Source organism: Protopterus annectens, chromosome 5.part1, assembly GCF_019279795.1.
Source record: "Protopterus annectens isolate FY-2018-M chromosome 5.part1, PAN1.0, whole genome shotgun sequence".
Lineage (NCBI taxonomy): Eukaryota > Metazoa > Chordata > Ceratodontiformes > Protopteridae > Protopterus > Protopterus annectens.
Genome location: NC_056736.1, coordinates 707324410 through 707346117, shown reverse-complemented (window position 1 = coordinate 707346117; position 21708 = coordinate 707324410). Strand labels below are relative to the sequence as shown.

General features: G+C 39.4%; 1 protein-coding gene across 1 annotated transcript in view; it reads right to left on the bottom strand.

The window, feature by feature from the left end:
• The window catches only part of FREM2 (FRAS1 related extracellular matrix 2), a 1424491-nt gene that overhangs the window by 1357347 nt on the left and 45436 nt on the right, over positions 1-21708 (bottom strand). The window contains exon 2 of the mRNA XM_044073334.1: positions 12545-12634. Coding sequence (XP_043929269.1) covers positions 12545-12634 — 90 coding nt within the window. The remainder of the gene's footprint in view (positions 1-12544; positions 12635-21708) is intronic.

Sequence of the window (21708 nt, the reverse complement as noted above, 5' to 3'; positions counted from 1 at the left end):
CTACTAACAAAAACTCCACCTCTGGTCCTATGGTGGATTGATTCTCACCTCAGATCCCAACCTTTATCATAAGCCTGGCACACTTCCTAACTCTCTTAGTGACTACTCCCCAACCTTTTTCCATAGATTCTTCAAACATAATGCTAAGGACCACCTATATACGGATTGTCATAAACTCAATCAGTTCAACCCTGACACTTTTAATTTCACCTTGTCTAATGTAAGATGATCCTTCCTTCAACACCTCCCTCTCAATTAGGCCATAACATCTTTTAATAAAATATTCCTAGACATACTTAACTCCATGGCACCTACCAGAAAAATCAGAATAAAATCTAACTCAGTCCCTGGCTTACAAAACATGCCTGCTGCATTATTCATAAAAGAGACAATATCTGGAAAGCCTGGGTAAAAAAAAACTCCCCTATTCTACTCCAAAGATATAAGGAGCTCAGAAACCTGTCCAAAAAACTTGTTAACAACAAGACATTTTTCTTCTGTTCCAACCAATGAAAGCCACAAAAATTTCCAAACAAATTCTGGAATTCCATTAATCATCTTTATCCTGGCAGTCTGCCAACTCTCAACCCCTTACCACAGAATACAGCTACTGAAACTTCCACTCTCCTTAACAACTATTTCACTGAAACAATCCAAAAATGTACACAAAATAGTAATACCTCCTCTTTCCCTCCTTTTGCCTCCAACATAATTCCTTTCAATACACAAAATAGTAATACTTCCACCACCCTCCCTTTACCCCCAAAGAAGACACCCTTCAATACCTTCTCTTTCAAACCTTCCCCACCTCCTTCATAAAATCCCTCCTTTCCAAACTCAAACCTTTGCTCCGCCCTGCTGATAAACTGCCTGCCTGCTTTCTCAAAATTTCTGCAGAATCCATTGCCTACCCCATCTCCATACTTATAAATCATTCCATTACTGAAGCCTGTGTCCCTTATGGAAATCCTTCTACATTATTCCTCTTCATAAGGGCAGAAACTCTACCGATCCATCTAACTATAGACCCATCGCCATCCTGTCCCCCATTTTCAAAATTCTGGAAAAGTGTATTCACACCCAGCTACTCAAACACTTGCTTGATAATAACCTGCTTACATTTATCCAACATGGCTTCAGGCCCCACTACAGCACTTCAACTGTACTACTTTCCTTCACCCATACAGTAGCTGAGGCCTAGGACAACATGTTTGTCTTCTGTTTATTTCTTGATCTCTCTAAAGATTTTGACACCGTCTCTCACTCTAAACTTCTAGCTAAACTTTCCAACCTCCGGCTCTCTACTTCCTCCTTAAACTGGTTTGCAAGTTATCTCACCAATATGCAGCAATCTATTCACTGGCAAACTGTCTTCTCCTCCTTCCAACCTGTCAACACTGGTGTTCCACAAGGATCTATCTTAGCCCCCCCCCCCATTCAATATTTTCATTAACACTCTACATTCCGCCTATAACCTCACAACACTCCTCCAATATGCTGACGATTCTACTCTTATTACCACTGCATGCAGTATTCCTGATCTCTTATCTCTAACTCAGAACTCCTTTTCTTCTGTTGAAACATGGCTCTCTGAAAATCAACTCGTACTTAATCCTAAAAAAAATGAAACTCCTCGTCCTTCCTAAAACACTGGCACATCACAAATCCTCCTTTTCCATCATCTCCCTCAACAATACCATCATTAAACCCAAACCCCATACCAAACTACTAGGTGTCATTATTGATGATGAATTAAAATATGACACACACATCCAACAATGTATAAAGAAAACACACCAGAAACTAGGTCTACTCTATCATAATCAGAAATTCCTTACACATTCCTCCAAAATATCCCTATCCTAGTCTTTCCTATTACCTTGTCTTTTGTATGCAGCCCCTATTCTTATAAATACTCAGACTACTCTACTCTCCAAACTTGAACAAACTTACAATAAAATTGTCAGATTTGCCACTAGCCTCCCTTATAATTCCCATCACTGTCTCGCCCTTAAAGCACTCCAATGGCCCGAATTCTCTAACCAGCTATTACTTCAGCAGCTACACATTATCCATTCAATTCTGAATGACCTTTCTTCCTGCTCCTCCATCTCTAACCTTGTATTTTATTACAACCCCTGTTGGCACCTTCGCACAACCGACAAACTCCTCCTTGATATGTACAAACCTAACAAGAATATTGGAAAATCCTTTTCTATAAGGACTCTGTAGCCCATGCCTGGAACACACTTCACTCTATAAGACAGATCACCCAAAAACACCTGTTTAAGTATGAACTTAAAACCTATCTACTAAGGACTTGGTCCTGCCCATGCCTAACCCCACACATGACAACTTTATCATTTATTCATCCTCTACTCATCTAAGCTATATCACCCCCTTTCTATCTCCTCTTCTCTCTGTCTTGTAATTTTATATAACTTTTTCTGGATTTTATATTCAAAATATATTCCTGAATTTAAAACTTAATAATTGTATCAACACCATTTCTCTGTCAAATACATTAAGTGCATCTCATATCTTGTACTAATTCTGTAATCTTGTTGTAACTTTTATTTTTATCTCATCTACAGTATGTAATGATGCTAAATGTTGCTAATATTCCTCATGTTACATAATACAACTGTTCATTTTTGTTATGTTTCTAATTTTTACAAAATTGTCATTTAATTGGAGCTTTTTTCCTTGGGTCTCCACTGAAAATGGGCCTGTGGCTCACTTGGACTAACCCGGTTAGCAAATGCCAAATGAATAAATAAAATAAATAAATAAGGTGGGTTAACACTGCAGTCGACTATCAACAACTTTCACAGTCAAAAGTTCTAACCCAACGTATATACATGATACTTTTAATGGAAGCATGATAATTTTTCATTTTTTATATATTTTCTGGACAACTTCAGCATAACCCAAAACAAATCAAATAACAAAGTCGAATGCAAAGTCACTGCATGACAATGTTTAAATACAAATACGTTTTTAATTTTCTGGACAACGTGAACATAACCCAAAACAAATCAAATAAAGCCGAATGCAAAGTCACTGTATGACAATGTTTAAATACAAGTATGCCAACTCCTAATTTATCATTTTGGGCATGTTTACTGTGAGTCCATTTACCTCACTGCCTGCAGCCTGGTTTCAGTACCTCACTGATCTACCTCAAAGAGGTTAAACAAGAAAAAGATATGAGCAAGAAAATGTATCCCCGCCCCCACAAAGAATGTAGCTACTTGCCAATTCCCACAAAACAGCTTGCTTCAGAGCGGGAAGTATAGAATACTCCGTTCAAAGAAGGCTGATCAGTATCTTGGAAATATTGTAAAATGAGCCTAATTCTTCATTCATACATTCTACGCACACTTTTGCAGTTCATTGTGAGATGGGCTTGTTGTAAAAGAGGGTGCAAGTCTATAAAAACAAATAGGAACCACCTTTAACAGCCCTACTTTCTGCAAGAGACCCGACAAACAGCAATAATCTGTGTGGAACTTTCATTCATTTGATGTTTTCATAACAAAACAATAAAAAGCATGCTACTGGTTCTTTTCAGTATGAAATTATATAGCCTCTGATGACTGCCAAACTAATTAGTTGTTATTCCACACAAAGAACACCATTACTAACTCATTCAAATCGCTGTCATTTCCAAGTGTTTGTGAAACCCTGACATTTCTTGGCCAAGTTGTTATCCATAAATATTTTGAAACATAATACAGCACATTGTCTTCCACAGGCTGAATAAAGACAAAATAATGAAGGATAATATGACAGTTTGCAAACCAGCTGACATGCTTAAAATGACTGTAATTTGCAAAACAGTAATTTAAAATTTCTGTCTCTTCATTCCACTCAGCGATACATTTTGTCTGCGATCTTGTTGATTTAAAAACAGATGTTATGCTGATGTCGAATTTAAACAGCACACATACCTACCTTCGTATTTAAGAAATAAAAGAAGTTGAGATTTTATGTCTCACAATAAGAACACCACTGGAGTTGCATTTCTTTCTTCATAATGGATAACCATTATATTTTGATTCTCGATATGTATGTAGTAAAAGTTTTGCACAAGAGGAAGCCGCGTAAAGCATATAAGAAAACTTTGAGTATAAAAAGTAACATAGATGCAGTATGTAACAAAGACTTTATGGAAAAACATAAAACTGATATGCTGCAAAACAATTCAATTACAGTAATGAGTTCACAGTGCCAACATACAAACACACAAACAATCTCAACATATAAGCATCAAACAAAAGTGTACTTAGGGTCAAAGTGCTTATAAAACTGTGCATGTATGTCTGAAACAAAATAAAATTGCAGTAAAATAAAATTTGTTTCTGATTGTGATATCAGCGCACACACATCCAACACCCCCACACGCACAAACACATTTATCCCTCACACACACACACATATGAAAAAAATCAAAACTTTTTACTTTTTGTACCATTGTGACCACCCTATTTCAGGGGCTTTGCCCCCCAGACCACCTTTATTACTTAATACAGCTAACTTCTTATCACACCAACATGAGGAAAGGGCTAAAATCTGGGCTCAAAAAATAAAAAAAACCTAACGAACTGCAGTTTTCACTGAAACATAGTGATCACACATATACCCAGCTCTGTTTTGATCCTAAACTTAAAGAAGAATTCACTACTAGAAAGTATCCCATCAAACTTACCAGCTCTCATCAAACCCCGTGAATGGAGAACACTTATATATAGATCTGTGTGTGTGTGTGTGTGTGTGTGTGTGTGTGTGTGTGTGTGTGTGTGTATGTGTGCGTGTATATACACACATACAAGTATAATATATATAGATATATATATGTGTGTGTGTGTATATATATATATATATATATATATATATATATATATATACACACACACACACACACACACACACACACACACACACACACACACACACACACACGTGTCTATGTGTGTATATGAATGTGTATATGTGTGTGTGTACTGTATATATACCTTGTTGTGGTAGCAGGCTTCTGCCCACCAAAAAAACTCTGTCTTTATACAAGGAATGATAGGAATCATTGATTCCAGGTCCTGAGAATGTTGACACCACAGACTTTTTAGATACCATTATAGTCTCCTCATATGCAGTCTTGCATATAGAATTAGTAGAATGCAAGAGGCCATGAACCCCAGGGCTTGCAGAATTTTCCTTACAGATAGCTGGGACTTTGTGGCCAATAGTTTGAAGTAGGTTGTCAGATAAACTTGTTTCTCTGGAGTGAGGAAAGCCATCTGGGAAGTTGTGTTCATGCTTGCTCCCAGGAATACAATCTGTTGGCAGGGTAATAGGTGAGATTTCTTTTCATTTATAGTGTACCCCAGTGAGTTTAGATGTTTCTTTACAAATGCCAGATGTTTTAATAGCAAGTCCTGGCTTTCTGCCTGAATCAGACAATCGTCCAAGTATGGGTATATTATTTCTCTGCCTGCACAATGCAATGGCTGGAGCTAGACACTTTGTGAATACTCTGGGCGCAGTAGATAAGCCAAAGGGAAGTGCCGAGAACTGATAGCGCATGGAGCCTGCCCTAAAGCGTAGGTATTTCCTGCAAGAGTCCCTTACTGGAATGTGCAGGTAAGCTTCCTTTAAGTCTAAGGTTGCCAACCAAGCATCTTTGCCTAGCATAGGAAGCAGCTGTTGAAGTGTTAGCATTTTGAATTTTGGGATTACCAGAAAGGTATTTAGAATAGAGAGGTCCAGGATAGGACGCCAGGAGCTGTCTTTTCTGGGTACCAGGAAAAGTCTTGAATAAAAACCTTGTCCCCTTTGTTCTCCGGGGACAGGTTGAATAGCCCTGATACTTAGAAGAGAGAGAACCTTGTATTGGGCCTTCACCCACTTATTTGGGGGTAGGTCTGGCCAACAGTTTGGGGTTGGTAGGGTGTGGAAGTGGAATCTTATCCTTGGGACACTGTTCAAAACCCATTTGTCCTGGGTAATGAGTTCCCAGTTTTTTGCATGCAGGGCGAGCTTTCCTCCTAAGGGAGCAGGCAGTTGAGCAGGGCTTGGAAGGGTTAAGGTCAAGTCATTGTGCCATTTTCTGTTGGGGGGTGGCTTACTGCTCCCTGCTTTGGAAGTGGGAGCCCCCCACTGCTTAGGCCTGTGCGTAGCCTAAGACTGTAACCTAGGTGGTCTGTTGTTCCTGGGTTTGGACTGAGAAGGCCTGGAAGAGACTGGAAAGGACCAGTTCTTTGAAGGCCAATGCCTACTAAATCTGAGAGGCTGTACTTGTAGGAAATCTTTAACAGTTTGCATAGATTTAGCTTTTTCCTCCATCCTTTTGAGGACTTCTTCTGCGTTGTTGCCAAACAGGCGGTCTTGGTTTAAGGGAGCATCCAGTAATTTAGCTTTAACATGATCTGGCAAGTTTTGCTCCTTAAGCAAAGCATGCCTTATAAGTATAGACCCAGTGACAGCAGCCCTGCAAGATGCTTCTAAAGAGTCAAAACCACATTGCAAAGTATGTTTACCAACTTGTTCTGCAAAATGCATTAAATCCTGTAATTCTTTGTGTTCAGCACAGTCAGGAATCAACATAATTTTCTGTTTAAGCAGTCCCATAATATGCTGCTGGTACTTTAACATATGAAACTGGCAATTTAAAGCCCTAATGGCTAAAGTAGCAGAAGTGTATACCTTCTTACCCCATCTGTCCAAGTCTCTAGAATCTCTATCAGAGGGGGTAGGATTTTTGGCAGCAGTAGCCTTAATGCCTTTTGGTCCTTGGGAAATGGTCTCTGGATCTGCAGTAGGATTCTTGAAGAGGAACTTGTGAGAGTCAGGTACTCTGTGATACCTGTCAGGTTTTTTGGGAGCTGGAGGTAAAATGTCTGGGGAAAGGCTAGATTCCAAGAAAGCATCATCTACAATGTCCAGAACAGGAGGGATAGCTAAAGGCATGTGTTGAGGAAGGTGGAAGAAGCCTCTTTTTGGAGTCAGAGTAATCCTGGCTTTCCCAGCGGAAATGCTCCCTAAAAGTGTGTAAGGTTTCACCAAAAGAAAAATCTTCTGGAGGGGAAGCAGAGGGTATGGAATCCTCTGCATCAGAATCCTCATAGGTAGATAAGGGCAAATCCTTGTAATCAGAAGGAAGAGAAATATCAGATTCCTGATCAGAAGAATCAGAAGGAAAATCAGTTCTAGGTCTCTTAGAGGGGGAAGGCTAGCTTCCCCTAATTAAGGTAATAAGGTCTTCAGCCATTCTAAGCATTTGTTTTTTAAGCATATGGGCCTGAGCATGTGGTTTGGATGTCGGTTTTCTCGGTGTGGTGTGAGTTTTAGGCCTGGATGAAGAAGATGGCATTGGTTTAAAATGCAAGTCTGTAGGCTTGAATACACCCTCTGAAGCCAGTGCCTGCACAGCGGCTGCGGACCCATCCAAGGTAGAGACATCCGCAGTTTCCATAGTCGAAGAAGCATCTCGTGGCATACTGGACTCTGAATGGGTCTCAGTAGAGGCCTGAGAATCTGAAGTAGTGTGTATCAGGGGCTGCGAAAGCACCTCACTGAGTACCGGTGGACTGGTGACTAGCTTAATGGAAGCATCGTCGGCAGTTTTGGACCTATGCTGTCTGTCTCTGTCTTTATCCTTATGTTTTTTCGGAAGATCGGTAGTCAGATGGCTTAATGAAGCCATTTCGGAGTACGGATACCGACTACCAAAATAATTTGCTGCAAAGATAGCCTGATGATGAATAGTTCAGGGGTTGAACAAGGCACAAAACTGACAGCGGGGGACATCGTGGTCTGGGCCTAAGCAGGGAATGCAGTACAAATGAAAATCTTTATGAGGTATTTGCTTTCCACAGGTAAGACAATTGTTAACTTTTACTGACATCGGTTGGAGCAAGAAAAAAGATCCCTAATGGGGTACTTATCTTTTTTTGAAGACTTCGGTTCTAAAACTTGAAAATGAAAATTTCAGGAGTCAGCCGAACTGCACTTGTGAACTGCTTCTGCTTCGGGCACCGCACTGCAAGAAAGACTGATGTAATGGTATCGGCTGTATGTCTTATACCACTGATGACTTGACGTCATGGAAGAAGAGACAGCATCCGATGCGGGAATCCAAGACTCTGGTATTCAGGCTGGCTGAGGGCTACCTGCAGGCAGACAACCCAAATGTGATGACTGCAATAGTGAAACACGAAGAACATCTGTGATAACTGCATTCAAGGACTGTTGGTGGATGCACCAATGATATTCCTTTGCAAAGGCTAACTTTGAGTGTCTGGTCCTTGACCCCAGAAATTTCTCTCATACCATTAAAATTCTTTCATACGGACCCTTGAATAATGAACAGTTAGGATGAATGGAAGCAAAATGTACAGTGTCTTCAGAAATTACCTGGTTGTTAGACATGTATCTTTTGTGCTGGACTGAAAAAAGAAAAATCATCATCATTTGAACTTTGTCCTGTGGAAGACAGCTGGTGTTAAACTTGTCTTTTTGCCTGGGAGGGAAATGTAGTATGAGACTGCAGCATTTAGTCTGTTGTTTTACATAAACTTATTCAGTAATATTGGTAATTTAATGTAATAGTAATGGTATGTATTATTTGCTGAATTACATTGCAGTAGCTACTGACACATTCTGAAAAATGTGCTTCCTACAATAACTTTGTTTATGGCTGGCAACCCTTTTAAGAATTAGGGTGAATTAAAGAGGAATCAATCTCCATACTAATGGCATTAGCTCAGTGTACAATTTGCATATAATGTTGATTATGGATACACTTGCATTGGGAAGGATCTAGTATAAGGGGCAGGGTTGGCCTAATGGTTAAGGTATTTGCCTTATAGATACAAGGCACATGGTTTGATTCTGAACTCTGCTTACTGGCTAGACTTGTAATAGTCTACAGACTGATAGCCAAGTATTTACCTCTTACTCTCCAAAGCCAAGAACATAGCACCCATGGGACCTGACAACATCCCAGGCTGGGTTCTACATGAACTACAGAATGAACTGGCACCCGACCTAAGTACCATGTTCAATCATAGCCTCACCTCAGGCTTTGTGCCCACTGAATGGTGCACAGCGACAGTTATCCCACTCCACAAAGGAGGATCCACCACGGACCCCGAGAACTACCGCCCCATTAGACTGACGAGCCTGGTCTGCAAGGCCATGGAATGTATCATCATGGAATTTATAAACAAAGACATTGGTAATCTCCAAACTCTGGACCCCACCCAGTTCGGGTTTGCAAAAGGCAGATCATGTCTCCTAAACCAGACAGACTTCTTTGAAGCAGTCACCAAAGCCGTAGATGAGGGTAAGGTGGTTCACACAGCTTATCTAGTTTTCTACACCATCCCCCACTCTGGAATTATAGATAAACTCACGAAACTAGGTATAAATCCCTATGTCACAAGATGGGTTGCCAACTGGCTCACTGACAGAACCCACGCCGTGAAAATAGCAGACTCCAAATCCGACTTCAGACCAGTGACAAGTGGAGTACCAGAGGGTTCAGTCCTGGGACCTCTCCTGTTTGGTATCTACTTCTTTGAAGTACAGACTAACACAGAAGGTCTTTGACTAATGAAGTACGCAGATGACTGCAAACTAGGAGCCTTAATCAAAACTCCTAATGATGTGACATTCTACAAAAGAGCCTCACTGAGACAGATGTCTGGTGTCAAAGCCATGGCCTCAAGCTCAATGCCAAAACGTGCATTGTCACCCTTTTGGTAAAAACTCTCTACCCATGAACAACCACATAGATGGTAGTCTACTTAACACCGAAAGTGTGATAAGAGACCTTGGGACACAGGTGGACAGTAGTCTCTCCTTTGATAATCAGGAAAGCCTTCTACATGGCACACCTCATCACAAAAGGTTTCTCATCTAGGAAAAAAGAGGTAATTGTTTCCCTCTACTCATCACTCATTAGAGCCATTATAGAGTACAATGCCCCTTTTGGTATGTAACGTAGAAGACATCTACAACAACTGGAAAGGCCACAGAAAAACGTCACAAAGAGGATTACTGGCCTCAAACAGATGCCCTACACAGACTGTCTCAATAAACTCCAGCTTTACACCATTGCATATCACCTACTCAGAGGCGATCTCTGCCTAACATACAAAGCTATGTCAAACCCAGAGCTGTTGAACATGCTCCACTTAAAGAAATCCCAATCCCTCTGAGCTACACGCTCTAGGGACCTAAACCTTGTCACCACAATAAACAGAACATGCTGGAGGGATAGATTCCTGTCCCAGAGACTTCCCATACTCCAGAACAAACTACCTATCTATATCAAACAAAGCTCCTCATTAGCACTCTTCAAAAAAGATCTTGATGATTGGATGGGAAATAGGAAATTCACCCCGGGGATCACTTCTGTGGCTCTGCTTTTTAAGTTTCAAGATTCCGCAATCTCGGTATTCTGGTCCTCGGGATTCAGAGTCTCGGGATTGTGGAATTGTGGTACTCCTTAGTGATTTTATATATATATATATATATATATATATATATATATATATACATCTATATATTCATATATAAATATAAATATATATATATATATATATATATATATATATATATATATATATATTTTTTTTTTTTTTTCCCTTCTTAACTTTGAAACAGCACCAGACTAAGAGGCAGAAATCGAATCACAGGACATATCTTGATATCTCACACTTTTTTTTTCTCATTAAGGCCTGTTACGCTCCTTCGCTATCCTGCCTCGTGTCTTTTTTTTTTGTAAAAAGAAATGTAATGAACACTGATTTTTAAATTGTACTCTTCCCTCAAACAAACAGGCAGCTTAGGTGTGTATCTTCAAAGGGAAATTGATCACTACATGAGTTCTTGGTGATGACTTTCTCAAGGGATGTAATTTGCCCTCAAAATAAACACAAAAACTGTACTTATATGAAACAGAAAACACTATCAAGTTAAAACAGACTGCTGAGTGGAAAGGACTAAAACAAGAAAAACACACTTCAAGGCTAATTAGAGTGACAAAAATGAAATGGGAAGATGAGTGAATCGCTCTTTCTACAGCTGGGTTGTCCTCTAATAACCATACACATATCTGCAACAGTTAATGGTACAAGACATCCAACTGATGCAAAGTTTTGGCTGAAAACTGACAGCTTACAACTTTAATATTAAGCACATGATCCTTATGATGTACATCTTAACGATGCAAAGAAAAAAATGTTACTTATGATTCTGTCCAAACCACTCTATTACAATAATTCAAAGGCAATTCATGAGTACACTAAAATCGTGTCATTAATGTTTGCATGTGTCTATAACCAGATGGAGAAATTCTATGCTTAAAATCCTGGGATTTTTGTTATAAGCAATTATGACCCAAGTAAGTGTTTTACTATATTACGTTAATGAAAGTTGACTTTTTCTACACAGTATATGCTTTGCAAAATCAGCTTTGCATTAAGAGCAAATGTCATAATTGCTTTCTAGAGAAATGTTCTGAAATCCTGTCGTTCCCCAAAAACATTGTTTTAAAAAATGCATTACTTTCAGTTAATAAAGTTAAGTAAGTTGCAATTCCAAGCCAAGTCTTCTTATGCATCAAAATGTAAATGTTTATGAGACATTTCCCTGTGGTCAGCTGACATTCCTTTACAAAACTTCTGACCTGTGTTAAGGTCTACTCTCATGTTATAACTGAAAAATAAATAATAGCTCAGACTCGCAGATGGCTGATGATTTTCCTTCCTGCAAATAGGGCAGCTGCGGTTGGGTTTAGTTGTTTATGGCTAGAAAATGTATGTGTAAAGAATTATAAAGTTCACATATTCTAACAGGTATAGGGGCATTTACCATCACAATTATTGTCACCATGACAAATGCGACCTGTTTTACTTTCTTGAACCAACTACCACACCTCTTTGTAATTTTGTCAATCCATAGCCTTGCATCTTTGTGATCTATCTTTATTTCACATTGTCTACGCGATTTATCAATATGTCTGCACCCAAAATGGAAGAAATAAATCAAACCAGGAGGAAAGCACATATGACTACTACCATTCAACACAAAAACTCAAGGAAAATAAAAGCAGAATGAATAAAACCATCTGAAGAAGTTTTGTACTTCTCCCCTTCTAAAAATAATATAGACAGTTTCCAAATCCCCCTAAAAATGGTCCAATTAAATTCATTACTGCATTGTCATATATAACTTAAAGTGAGTGCATTCTTAACTCAGTCAGGACACCATAGCAGTACGATAAAATACAACTGTTCATACATTTCCCATTATTCACTTTTACTATTGTCAAGAATCAGTTGCTATGCAATAAGGAACACAGGTTCTCAATGAAGACCAAAAATCACTGCAATCTCTTTGTTTAGAAAAGAAAAAAAATAGCAGACATTTTGTACCGCAGTGTGCCATGCAGAAGCATTACACAACTATACCTCAAACATCTCATCAAAAGTTACATTTATCAAATGATACGATGAAATGAAGCTGGTGTACTTACCATTGTCTTGAATTGTAAAGTGAAAAATGTCACTTGTGGCATTGTTTCCATCTTTCAGAATATAGCATATGTGCATGTCATCAATATCAGCTAAAAGGATATTAAAAATAAAAGGTAAATTTCTCAAAATAAGTATAAATACCTTTAACATTTGCTGCACATTGTCTTGATATTAGTTAGATCAATGGTCAGCTTCATATTATATATGTTCTCACTGCCCGCCCTTGTACTACCCTGGGACAGAAGCACCAACTTTCTTGTAGGAATATAAGATGCTGATTATACAATGACTGCTCATTGCTATTCTAAAACAAGCACACTAATTGGATAGCCCAACCAGCATGCCCGTTGTAAATCGAGCCATGTACCAATAGAAAAAACTCCAGCTGCTGAAGTACCATTGAGCAGACGGACTTTTTTTGGCATATGCTGGGGGGAGGGGCAGCAAAATGCAAAACAAAAATCAGGTATGTTCTGCAAAACTAATAAAAACAGAAACATACCTGATTTTCCTTGTATTTCTCCTCTGTCCTTTGTAAAATCCTGACTTTTTAAGTATTAAAAAAACAGCAAAACAGATTGCCTTTTTCTGCTGCTTCCCCTGCACTGCACTGATGTACTCTGTAAGTGTGGGAATGCAAGTCCCATATAAACGCACAGTATATCAGTAAACAAGGAAGAAGACGGAAGAAGACTGAAGTGCCATTATACAAATACACTATTTAACAGAGGTAAGCAATTTCTTAAATAATGCCATTGCATAAAAGCAATAATCCATTCCTATTTGTGGGACATCAGGATTTACCCAGGATGGCTTTGTTTAATCACTTCTCCTTTGTGATCGAGCCACACCAAATGTCGGTAAATCCTGATATCCCCACATCCAGGAGTGGATTTCTGCTTAGCTGTACAATGAGCAGTTAATGGAACTTTAATCAGCTCATGTTCTGTCAATCACACATCATCATATCCTGTACCACTGAACCTTCTAGAAGCCTTTAAAATGCAGTACCCATCATCACATCCCTGTCTTTCTACAGATACTAGCTTTGAGATCACACAACAGCGGAGAAAAGGTGAAATGTCCTACACACAGTCATTAGATGATCTCACTATGTTTCTTTTCAGTTTGTCACTCTAGGCAGTGATCAACGAAAAAAAAAGCTCCCGTCATTTTGCAGTGGACTAAGTCTTAAGTGACCACCATAATTGCATTAAGCCATGGAAGGATGCTGAAGCTTCTATAGATTCCAACAAGACAGTACAAAAGGATGATACCTCTGCTGTTCACGTAGATGAGAATTAAGTTAAAGAAATAAAAAGTGAAAGAATTCTTGCTGCGAAAAAAGGAATGGTTTTTTTTCACAGCTACCTGGTAAAAATATCTAATTCAAAGTCATAGTGAAACCAGGGAGAACAGAATCCTAAAAACCATATGGAGTACCAAACCCCTAAACAAAAGCAGTAATAGAAGAAGCTTGTCACTGGTGAAACAGGTAGCAAACTTGTCTTTGGGGCAGAAGGCTGTAGGTTCTCTTCCCACACCAAGTACATGTATTGCTAACATTGCAGTGAAACATAAGGGGGTGCTGTACTCCTGAGTTTTTCATCCTTCAGATGAAACGTTAAACAAAAGTCCCATCTGTCTCATATATAAAGGCTAGGCAAAGCAAGGTTTTTGACTACGTTAGATTTGACCAAAGGGTAATGGCAAATCCCCCTTAAGCATGACACCAAAGGCAGTGTTTTAACCCCCTGAGACTCTCAGTCATTACATTGTTATCCCTTTTGGAGTTTTGTGGATCTCCTGCCATGGTTCAAACTCTTATATACTCAGTTCTCAAACCTCAACAGAGTTACTCAGCTGTGTACCTTGCTGATATAGTAACTTACTCAGATGACTGGGAGTCAATGTTAACTACAGTACAAGCTTCTTCTTCTGGACAGGAAGGACTTCAGCAGCTGGAGTTTTTTCTATTGGTACATGGCTCGATTTACAACGGGCATGCTGGTTGGGCTATCCAATTAGTGTGCTTGTTTTAGAATAGCAATGAGCAGTTGGTGCTTCTGTCCCAGAGTAGTACAGTTAATGCTGTGAAAAGTATAACTGGAGACAGATATTTAGGATAAGTGATTAAAAGAGGAGAAATTACACCCCAAACAAACAAAAGAAAAACTGCGAAGAATTAGCCAGCGCCAAGTATTTTAGGACAAACAAAGGCATTCCTAGGAATAGCAGGCTACTACAAGAATGTTGTATCTGACTTCACTTCTATAGCCTTGCTTTATACAGACATGAAAGGGGAAGTCCCCATCCAAGTCAGGTGGACTGCGGCAGCAACCAAGGTCTTTAATCAACAATAAAATATCCTGTGCTCTAAGCCCATTCCAGTTACCCATGGCTTTGACAAGGCTACAGAAATACTGGGTGAGTAAATTAGTGTAACTAAAGAAATTATTTTTTTCAGCTGTGATACCGAATTGGAATGGCCTAGACATAGTAAAGCCTTGCTAAGTTCAATTCTGGTGGCTGCCAGACAAAACATTTACTAGAAAATGGAAATCAAAGTTTAAACTGACTGTACTAGAAGTAGGGAATATAGTAAAAGAGGAAGAACAACTGGTAGTGAACTTTTTAGAAAAGGCTGAAAAGGGTCAGAGCAAATTACATAGAAAGAAATGGGAAACATGGGAACAGTACATGCAGAATAATGTCCTGGAGGAGGAGGAATGAGGTTTAAGGGAAGGCAGGATTTGAATGAGCTGTGTAATGTCTGACTTACAATGACTGGATAGATTATAATCGATCTATAATATTTGCAACTGAAAATATGTCAATATGGTTTGTTTTCATTTATGTAAATGTATGACTGCCTATGTCATAAGTGATAATTTAATAAAGATGTTTCTTATTAAAAAAATATTTACTGTTTAAATAGATGCCTCTGAAGTAAGAGTGAATGACTTCTACAAAAATGTGTGGCTAGAAACTGAACTATTTATTTACTCTTCGAAAAGTTTAGTGGTATTTGTTTATTTATTTACATGTTTATTTATTTTCCATTTGTCAATGTATTTATTTTTTATTTGTTTATTTTTCCCTGGGATTCATTAACACCTACACTAAGTGTACACCGTTCTGAGTGAACAGACAACACAAACATAACTCACACCTTCTTCCTTCTAATTTTAGTTTTCATAATGATTTTATTGCAGCTTTAAATACCAAGGGGGATTCATAGACTACATGTGCATTTAGTGTAATCTTTCTGAGTGAGTAGAAAGCACAAACAATGTGGTAAGGATGTTCTGGAATACAAATAGTGTACATTTAGTGTAGGTGTTATTGAATCTAGCCCTTTATTTATTTGATTTTATTTGTTAACCAGGTGAATGAACTGCTCTAAGTGACCCTTTTGAGTCATATCCTGAGCCAAAGCAAAGGTAAATATAAGTTATAACTATACATACAGACTAGCTCTTAACCAATCAGGGACAAATCTCAACAGAATCGGGGACAAATCCAGGAAAAATCAGGGACAATCAGGGACACTTTTAACATATTAGTTCTATTACCTTAAGGCATTAACAGAATTACAGTATGTGAATTAATATACATTTCTTGAAGTAAAATAATTCTTCAGCTCTTAATTAGTAATTGTCATTATTTATTAAGCGTAATTCATCACTTTTGTCCAAAAGACACCAGTGCTAAAAGGGATTAAGAGGGACAGAGCTAAAATTTGTGTCAAAATCAGGGACAGTTGAGAGGTATACATACAGTTACAACTTGTAGTTGCAGCTGAAACTGAACAGTGAGAACAGCACATGATTGCAGTGGTCAGTATATTGTATGTCTACGTACCCTGTGTGACTTACTGAGTCAGCACATGTTTGCGGAACAGAATGAACAGATTAAACTTTTTTCATTGGTATTCGACCTTTCTGTCCCACACTAATAGCTCCAGGCCTAAATAAAGAGCTACTTTTTTCTACCATCCATTAGGCTGTGCTGATTCATGACAGAGTGGCTGTAAACTATATTTAGTCAGGTCCACATATATGGCACACCTGTTTAGGTATGTGAGGAAACACAGCCAGGCACATGTTCCTTCACATATCCTGTATCACATTGATAATGGAGGGGACTGGATGAGAAGACACACACAACGGAAGTTATGCATAGTCATTGTTACACTGGATCTGTAATAAGAACTCTTCCTGCAAGACAGATTGGATTAAAACCTTGGAATTAGGGCTACTCAGGACAATGAATTTTTCTATGTTGCAAGCCCTGTCCTAGAGCCCCTCCTCCCCTCCCACACTCCCATAATGCCTGGATCATTTAGAAACCTCAAGCACTGTCTTGCCCTTTTAGAAAATGGGGCACCATCACTAACTAGACAAGTAAAATAACTAGAGGAAGAAGAATTCCACAGGGGTGAGGATGGGGAGGGGGTGTAATGCAAGACATAAATGGTCTTATAACTCAGTTGTCTTGCACTTCCCATGATCCTATTACATTAAACAGGGGCAGAATGCATTCTGCAGCCAGAGATGATTTACCTGTGTCATTAGTATCAATAAGTTCTTTATCCAGTACTGAAAGCTTTAGCTTTAGAAATGTAAAAAAGTCACCAGCTCCATCACCATGGGTGGGGGTACTTCTATAACATATTCCAGATTTCCCAGATACAAAAGGCATAGCTGGATCTAGACGTTATATTAAGCCTACTACTTTGTGATGGTATGGCGACAGGAGCAAACACAGAAGAGAATTACTGGAGTTTCAATTCAAGTGTGCTGAGGAGCTTCCAGCAAAGCTCCACACAACAAGAGCAAGTTAAAACTTAACATTTTATGCTGCTGAAGTGGACACAGCCCTATAAATGGACTCTAAACAGCATTTACTGTACGTCTAAGAGCAAAATACAATACAATCTGACAGCCAGTACAAAAGGCATTGTTTAGTAATTTGCTTGCTTTTCGGAAATTTGTAAATGAAGCAAACAACAGACGGTCTTTTCTAAAATGATTTACTCATTTCCATATAGTAAGTTGTTTAACCTTGGATATCTGTAGTACAAAAGAGTAGATCTCGTGGGTTTGAGTACTGGAAGAAATACTAGGAAGTGGACAGCCTGGCCAAGGTCAGACTACGAAACGGACTTCACCATGAAAAAGGAATAGTCTACAATGATTAGGGTACATCTTCACTGCAGCCGGAAGGCAAAACTACAAGTATCCCACAAAATAATTTGGTAGCCAAAAGGAAATACACAAAATCAGTGCAGTTCAAGAAAAAAAGTACCACCTTTTTTATCACTACAATGTGAAACATACATTACACTTACTTTTCTTTAATAAAGAAATCCACTTCTACAAATGATTTTAAATCCACATCTTAATAAAGCACGGTATTGATTTCATACATAATCCATTCATCCTACGCATTTAGAAACTGCAGCTTCCTTCACTTTCTGCTTTCATACTTAACAGTCACACTAGTGGTGCAACATCTTTATACTGCATATGTATCACTATGTTCACAAGTAACACACCACTGAGCCATCCCAAAAATTTGAGTCAGTGTGCAGAAACAAAAACCAGAACAGGGTGTGACTTGTGCAATGGCATTATTTCCAAAAATAAGACATTTTTTAATCATGTTATTCTGTAATTGTACTGCACCATGGTAGGATAATTAGTAATTCATACATTTACACATAATGCATAAAGGTATCTCTACTGACCCTGAGAATTACAAATGTATTAATCTCACTACTATTACTTGCAAGGCTACGGAATGTACTAGAGCTACACTAATAAACAATGATAGAAGTGACTTTATGTTCCTGGATACACAGCTACTTTAGCCTTGTATAAGAAAGATCATAGAATCATAGGAAATTACTTGGCTATCAACCCAGAGGTCATTTTAGGCCTCACCATTTCATCCCAATGAATTACTGTGAAAATGCTAGTCAATACGCAGGATTGCATTTAGTGATGATTGCCCATGTACAGGAGGGTTGTGGGTGCTATCCCTGGTAAGAATTTACAGTGCCCCATCCACTCGTCCAGGTTCATCTTGAACAGTGTCCTAGAGGTGCTCTGTTTCACATCAATTGGTAGCCTGTTCCATGCCTGCTTATCATGGATGACTACCATAAAGGGTTATCAAGACCATGGAAAAAGAGCATAAAGTTCATACTGCCTACCTGAACCATTCCAAGGACTTCAACACTATTCTCTATGCAGGGATTACTGATAAAACTCTCTCAATTCAACATTACCCAACGCACACAGTTTATTGGATAGGTAGCTGGCTATCTGACAGAAGCCATACCATTAAGATCAGGAATAACTCTAGAAAGAATAGAATGTAACTAGCAGTGTCCTGCAGAGCTCTGTCAAGGGCCCCCCTCCTATTGGTATATACTTCTCCGACATGAAAGCTGATATCAACAGACTAAGGCTAACCACATTTGCTGATGATTGTAAACTAAGGGCAGTTACCAAATCCCTTTGATATGCAAAATTTTATAATAAAGTCACAAACATCATGGACTTGGATACCTGTACTGATAAAAAACTCTCTTTTGACCACCATATCTCTGCTGTATTTAGAAAATCCTTACACTTTGCACAGCATGTCCTTTATGTTATCTCCCAAGATCGAGAAAAGTCACTTAATTTCTCCAATATTATGCCCATCATTGAATACAGTGCTACCTTTAAATATACTGATCCCAAGGATATTGCCAATATCCTGGCAGATCGATTCAGTGCCAACTTCACCCCCCTCACACCCCCTAAATGGCCCATCTCAATAACGGAAGATTGCCAAAATCCGGTAATAACGGCCACACAGGTAAAAAACGCACTCTCCAATGCTAAGAATACAGCATCCATGTAAACAGATGACATCCCAGGCTGTGTACTCCATGAACTACAATATGAACTGGCACCTCACCTAAGTGTCATGTTTAATCATAGCCTCACCTCAGGTTTCGTGCCCACTGAGTGGCACAGAGCTACAGTTATCCCACTGCACAAGGGGGGATCCACCTTGGATCCCAGAAACTACCATCCCATCAGTCTGATGAGCCTTATCTGCAAGGCCATGGAGCGTACTATCATGGAACTTATAAACAAAGACATTGGCAACCTTCAAACACTGGACTCCACCCAGTTTGGGTTTGTGAAGGGATGATCTTGTCTCCTGAACCTGATTGACTTCTTCGAATCAGTCTCCAGAGCCATGGACAAGGGTAAGGTGGTCCACACAGACTATCTAGACCTTGCCAAGGCCTTTGACACCATCACCCACTCTGGAATCATAGATAAACTTACTAAGCTGGGCATTAATCCCTAAGTCACCAAATGGGTTGCTAACTGGCTTACTGATAGAACCCACACTGTAAAGGTAGCCAACTCCAAATCCAGCTCCAGACAAATGACAAGTGGAGTACCTCAGGGTTCAGTCCTGGGCCCGGTCTTCTTTGGCATCTACTTCTCTGAAGTACAGGCCAACACTAAGGGACTCTGGCTAACAAAGTTTGCAGATGACTGCAAACTGGGAGCCATTATTGAATCCCCAAAAGATGTGGATACTCTACAAAAGGGCCTTACAGAAACAGATGCTTGGTGCCAGAGCCATGGGCTCAAGCTCAGTGCCAAGAAATGTATAGTTATCCCCTTTGGGAAAAAACATGTACCCATGAATTACCATATAGGTGGCAGTACACTAAACACCAAAAGTGTGATAAGAGACTTAGGGACACAGGTGGACAGTGGTCTCACCTTTGATAACCACATCGCCACAACAGTCAGGAAATCCTTCTATGTGGCACATCTCATCACTAAGGGCTTTTCATCCAGAAAAAAGGAGATCATTGTCCCACTGTACTCATCCCTCATTAGGCCCATTATAGAATACAACACCCCATTTGGTATGTACCTCTCAAGACATCTGCAACAACTGGAAAGGCTGCAGAAATACCTCACTAAAAGAATCACAGGCCTAAAGCAGATGCCCTACGCTAACCGCCTCAAAAAACTTCAGCTATACTCTGTTGCATATCGTCTACTCAGAGGTGATCTCTGCTTAACATTCAAGGGCATGTCAAACCCAAAGCTGTTGGACATGCTACACTTAAAGAAATCCCAATCCCTCAGAGCTACACACTCCAGGGATCTAAACCTTGTCATCACAATGAACAAAACATGCTGGAGGGATAGGTTCCTGACCCAGAGACTCCCCAGGCTCTGGAATAGATTGCCCATGCATGTCACGCAGAGTGCCTCTTTGGTCCTCTTCAAAAGGAACCTTGACGATTGGATGGGAGACAAATTCACCCCGGGGATCACGTTAGTCACCCTGCTAGACAAGGGTCCAGGGAATTGAATAGTGTGGGAAGAAATAGCCAGGGAATTGTTATGGCTAGGCTTGTATAGGCCCTAGGGCTGATAGCCTAGTACCAACGTATGAACCTATGAACCTATGTACCTCACTAAGCACCCAAACCAGCTTCCAATCAGACCGCAGTGTTTTTATACCAAAAAGATATGAAGTCTCAGTTCCCTTGACTTCTCTGGCAGACTAAATACCTTGTCCCTCTTTTCTGTGTCATATGGACCACTCAGCGGGTAATTTCTTCATGACTTTCTGCGCTATGAGCAAGGCAACGCTCTTTGAACTTCTTCACTTACAGAACCAGTGGGAAAGGAAACATCCATTCTTAGAGACTATAGCAAATATCACCACATCAACAATAGCAAATGGTACAACAGCTACCTAACACAATGTAGAAACACACACACACACACACACACACACACACACACACACACACACACACACACACACACACAATTTCTGGAATAGTTTGCCTTTACATATCAAACAGAATGCTTCCTTAGAAATCTTTAAATCAGTCTAGATGACTGGATGGGTGATCACTAATTTTCACCTTGGATATATGGAAAGATCTGCTTAAAGGGGGCTCAGTGTTACCCTCTGACCAGTAGTAAGTGATGTGGCTTGGCTTCTCAATAGTCTCCTTGGCTGCAAGTTTACTAAAATCCTATGAACCTATGAGCAAATGGTAATGCTCTAGTTTGGTTATCGGTGCTATACAGTGTTACCCCACCATGAGTAA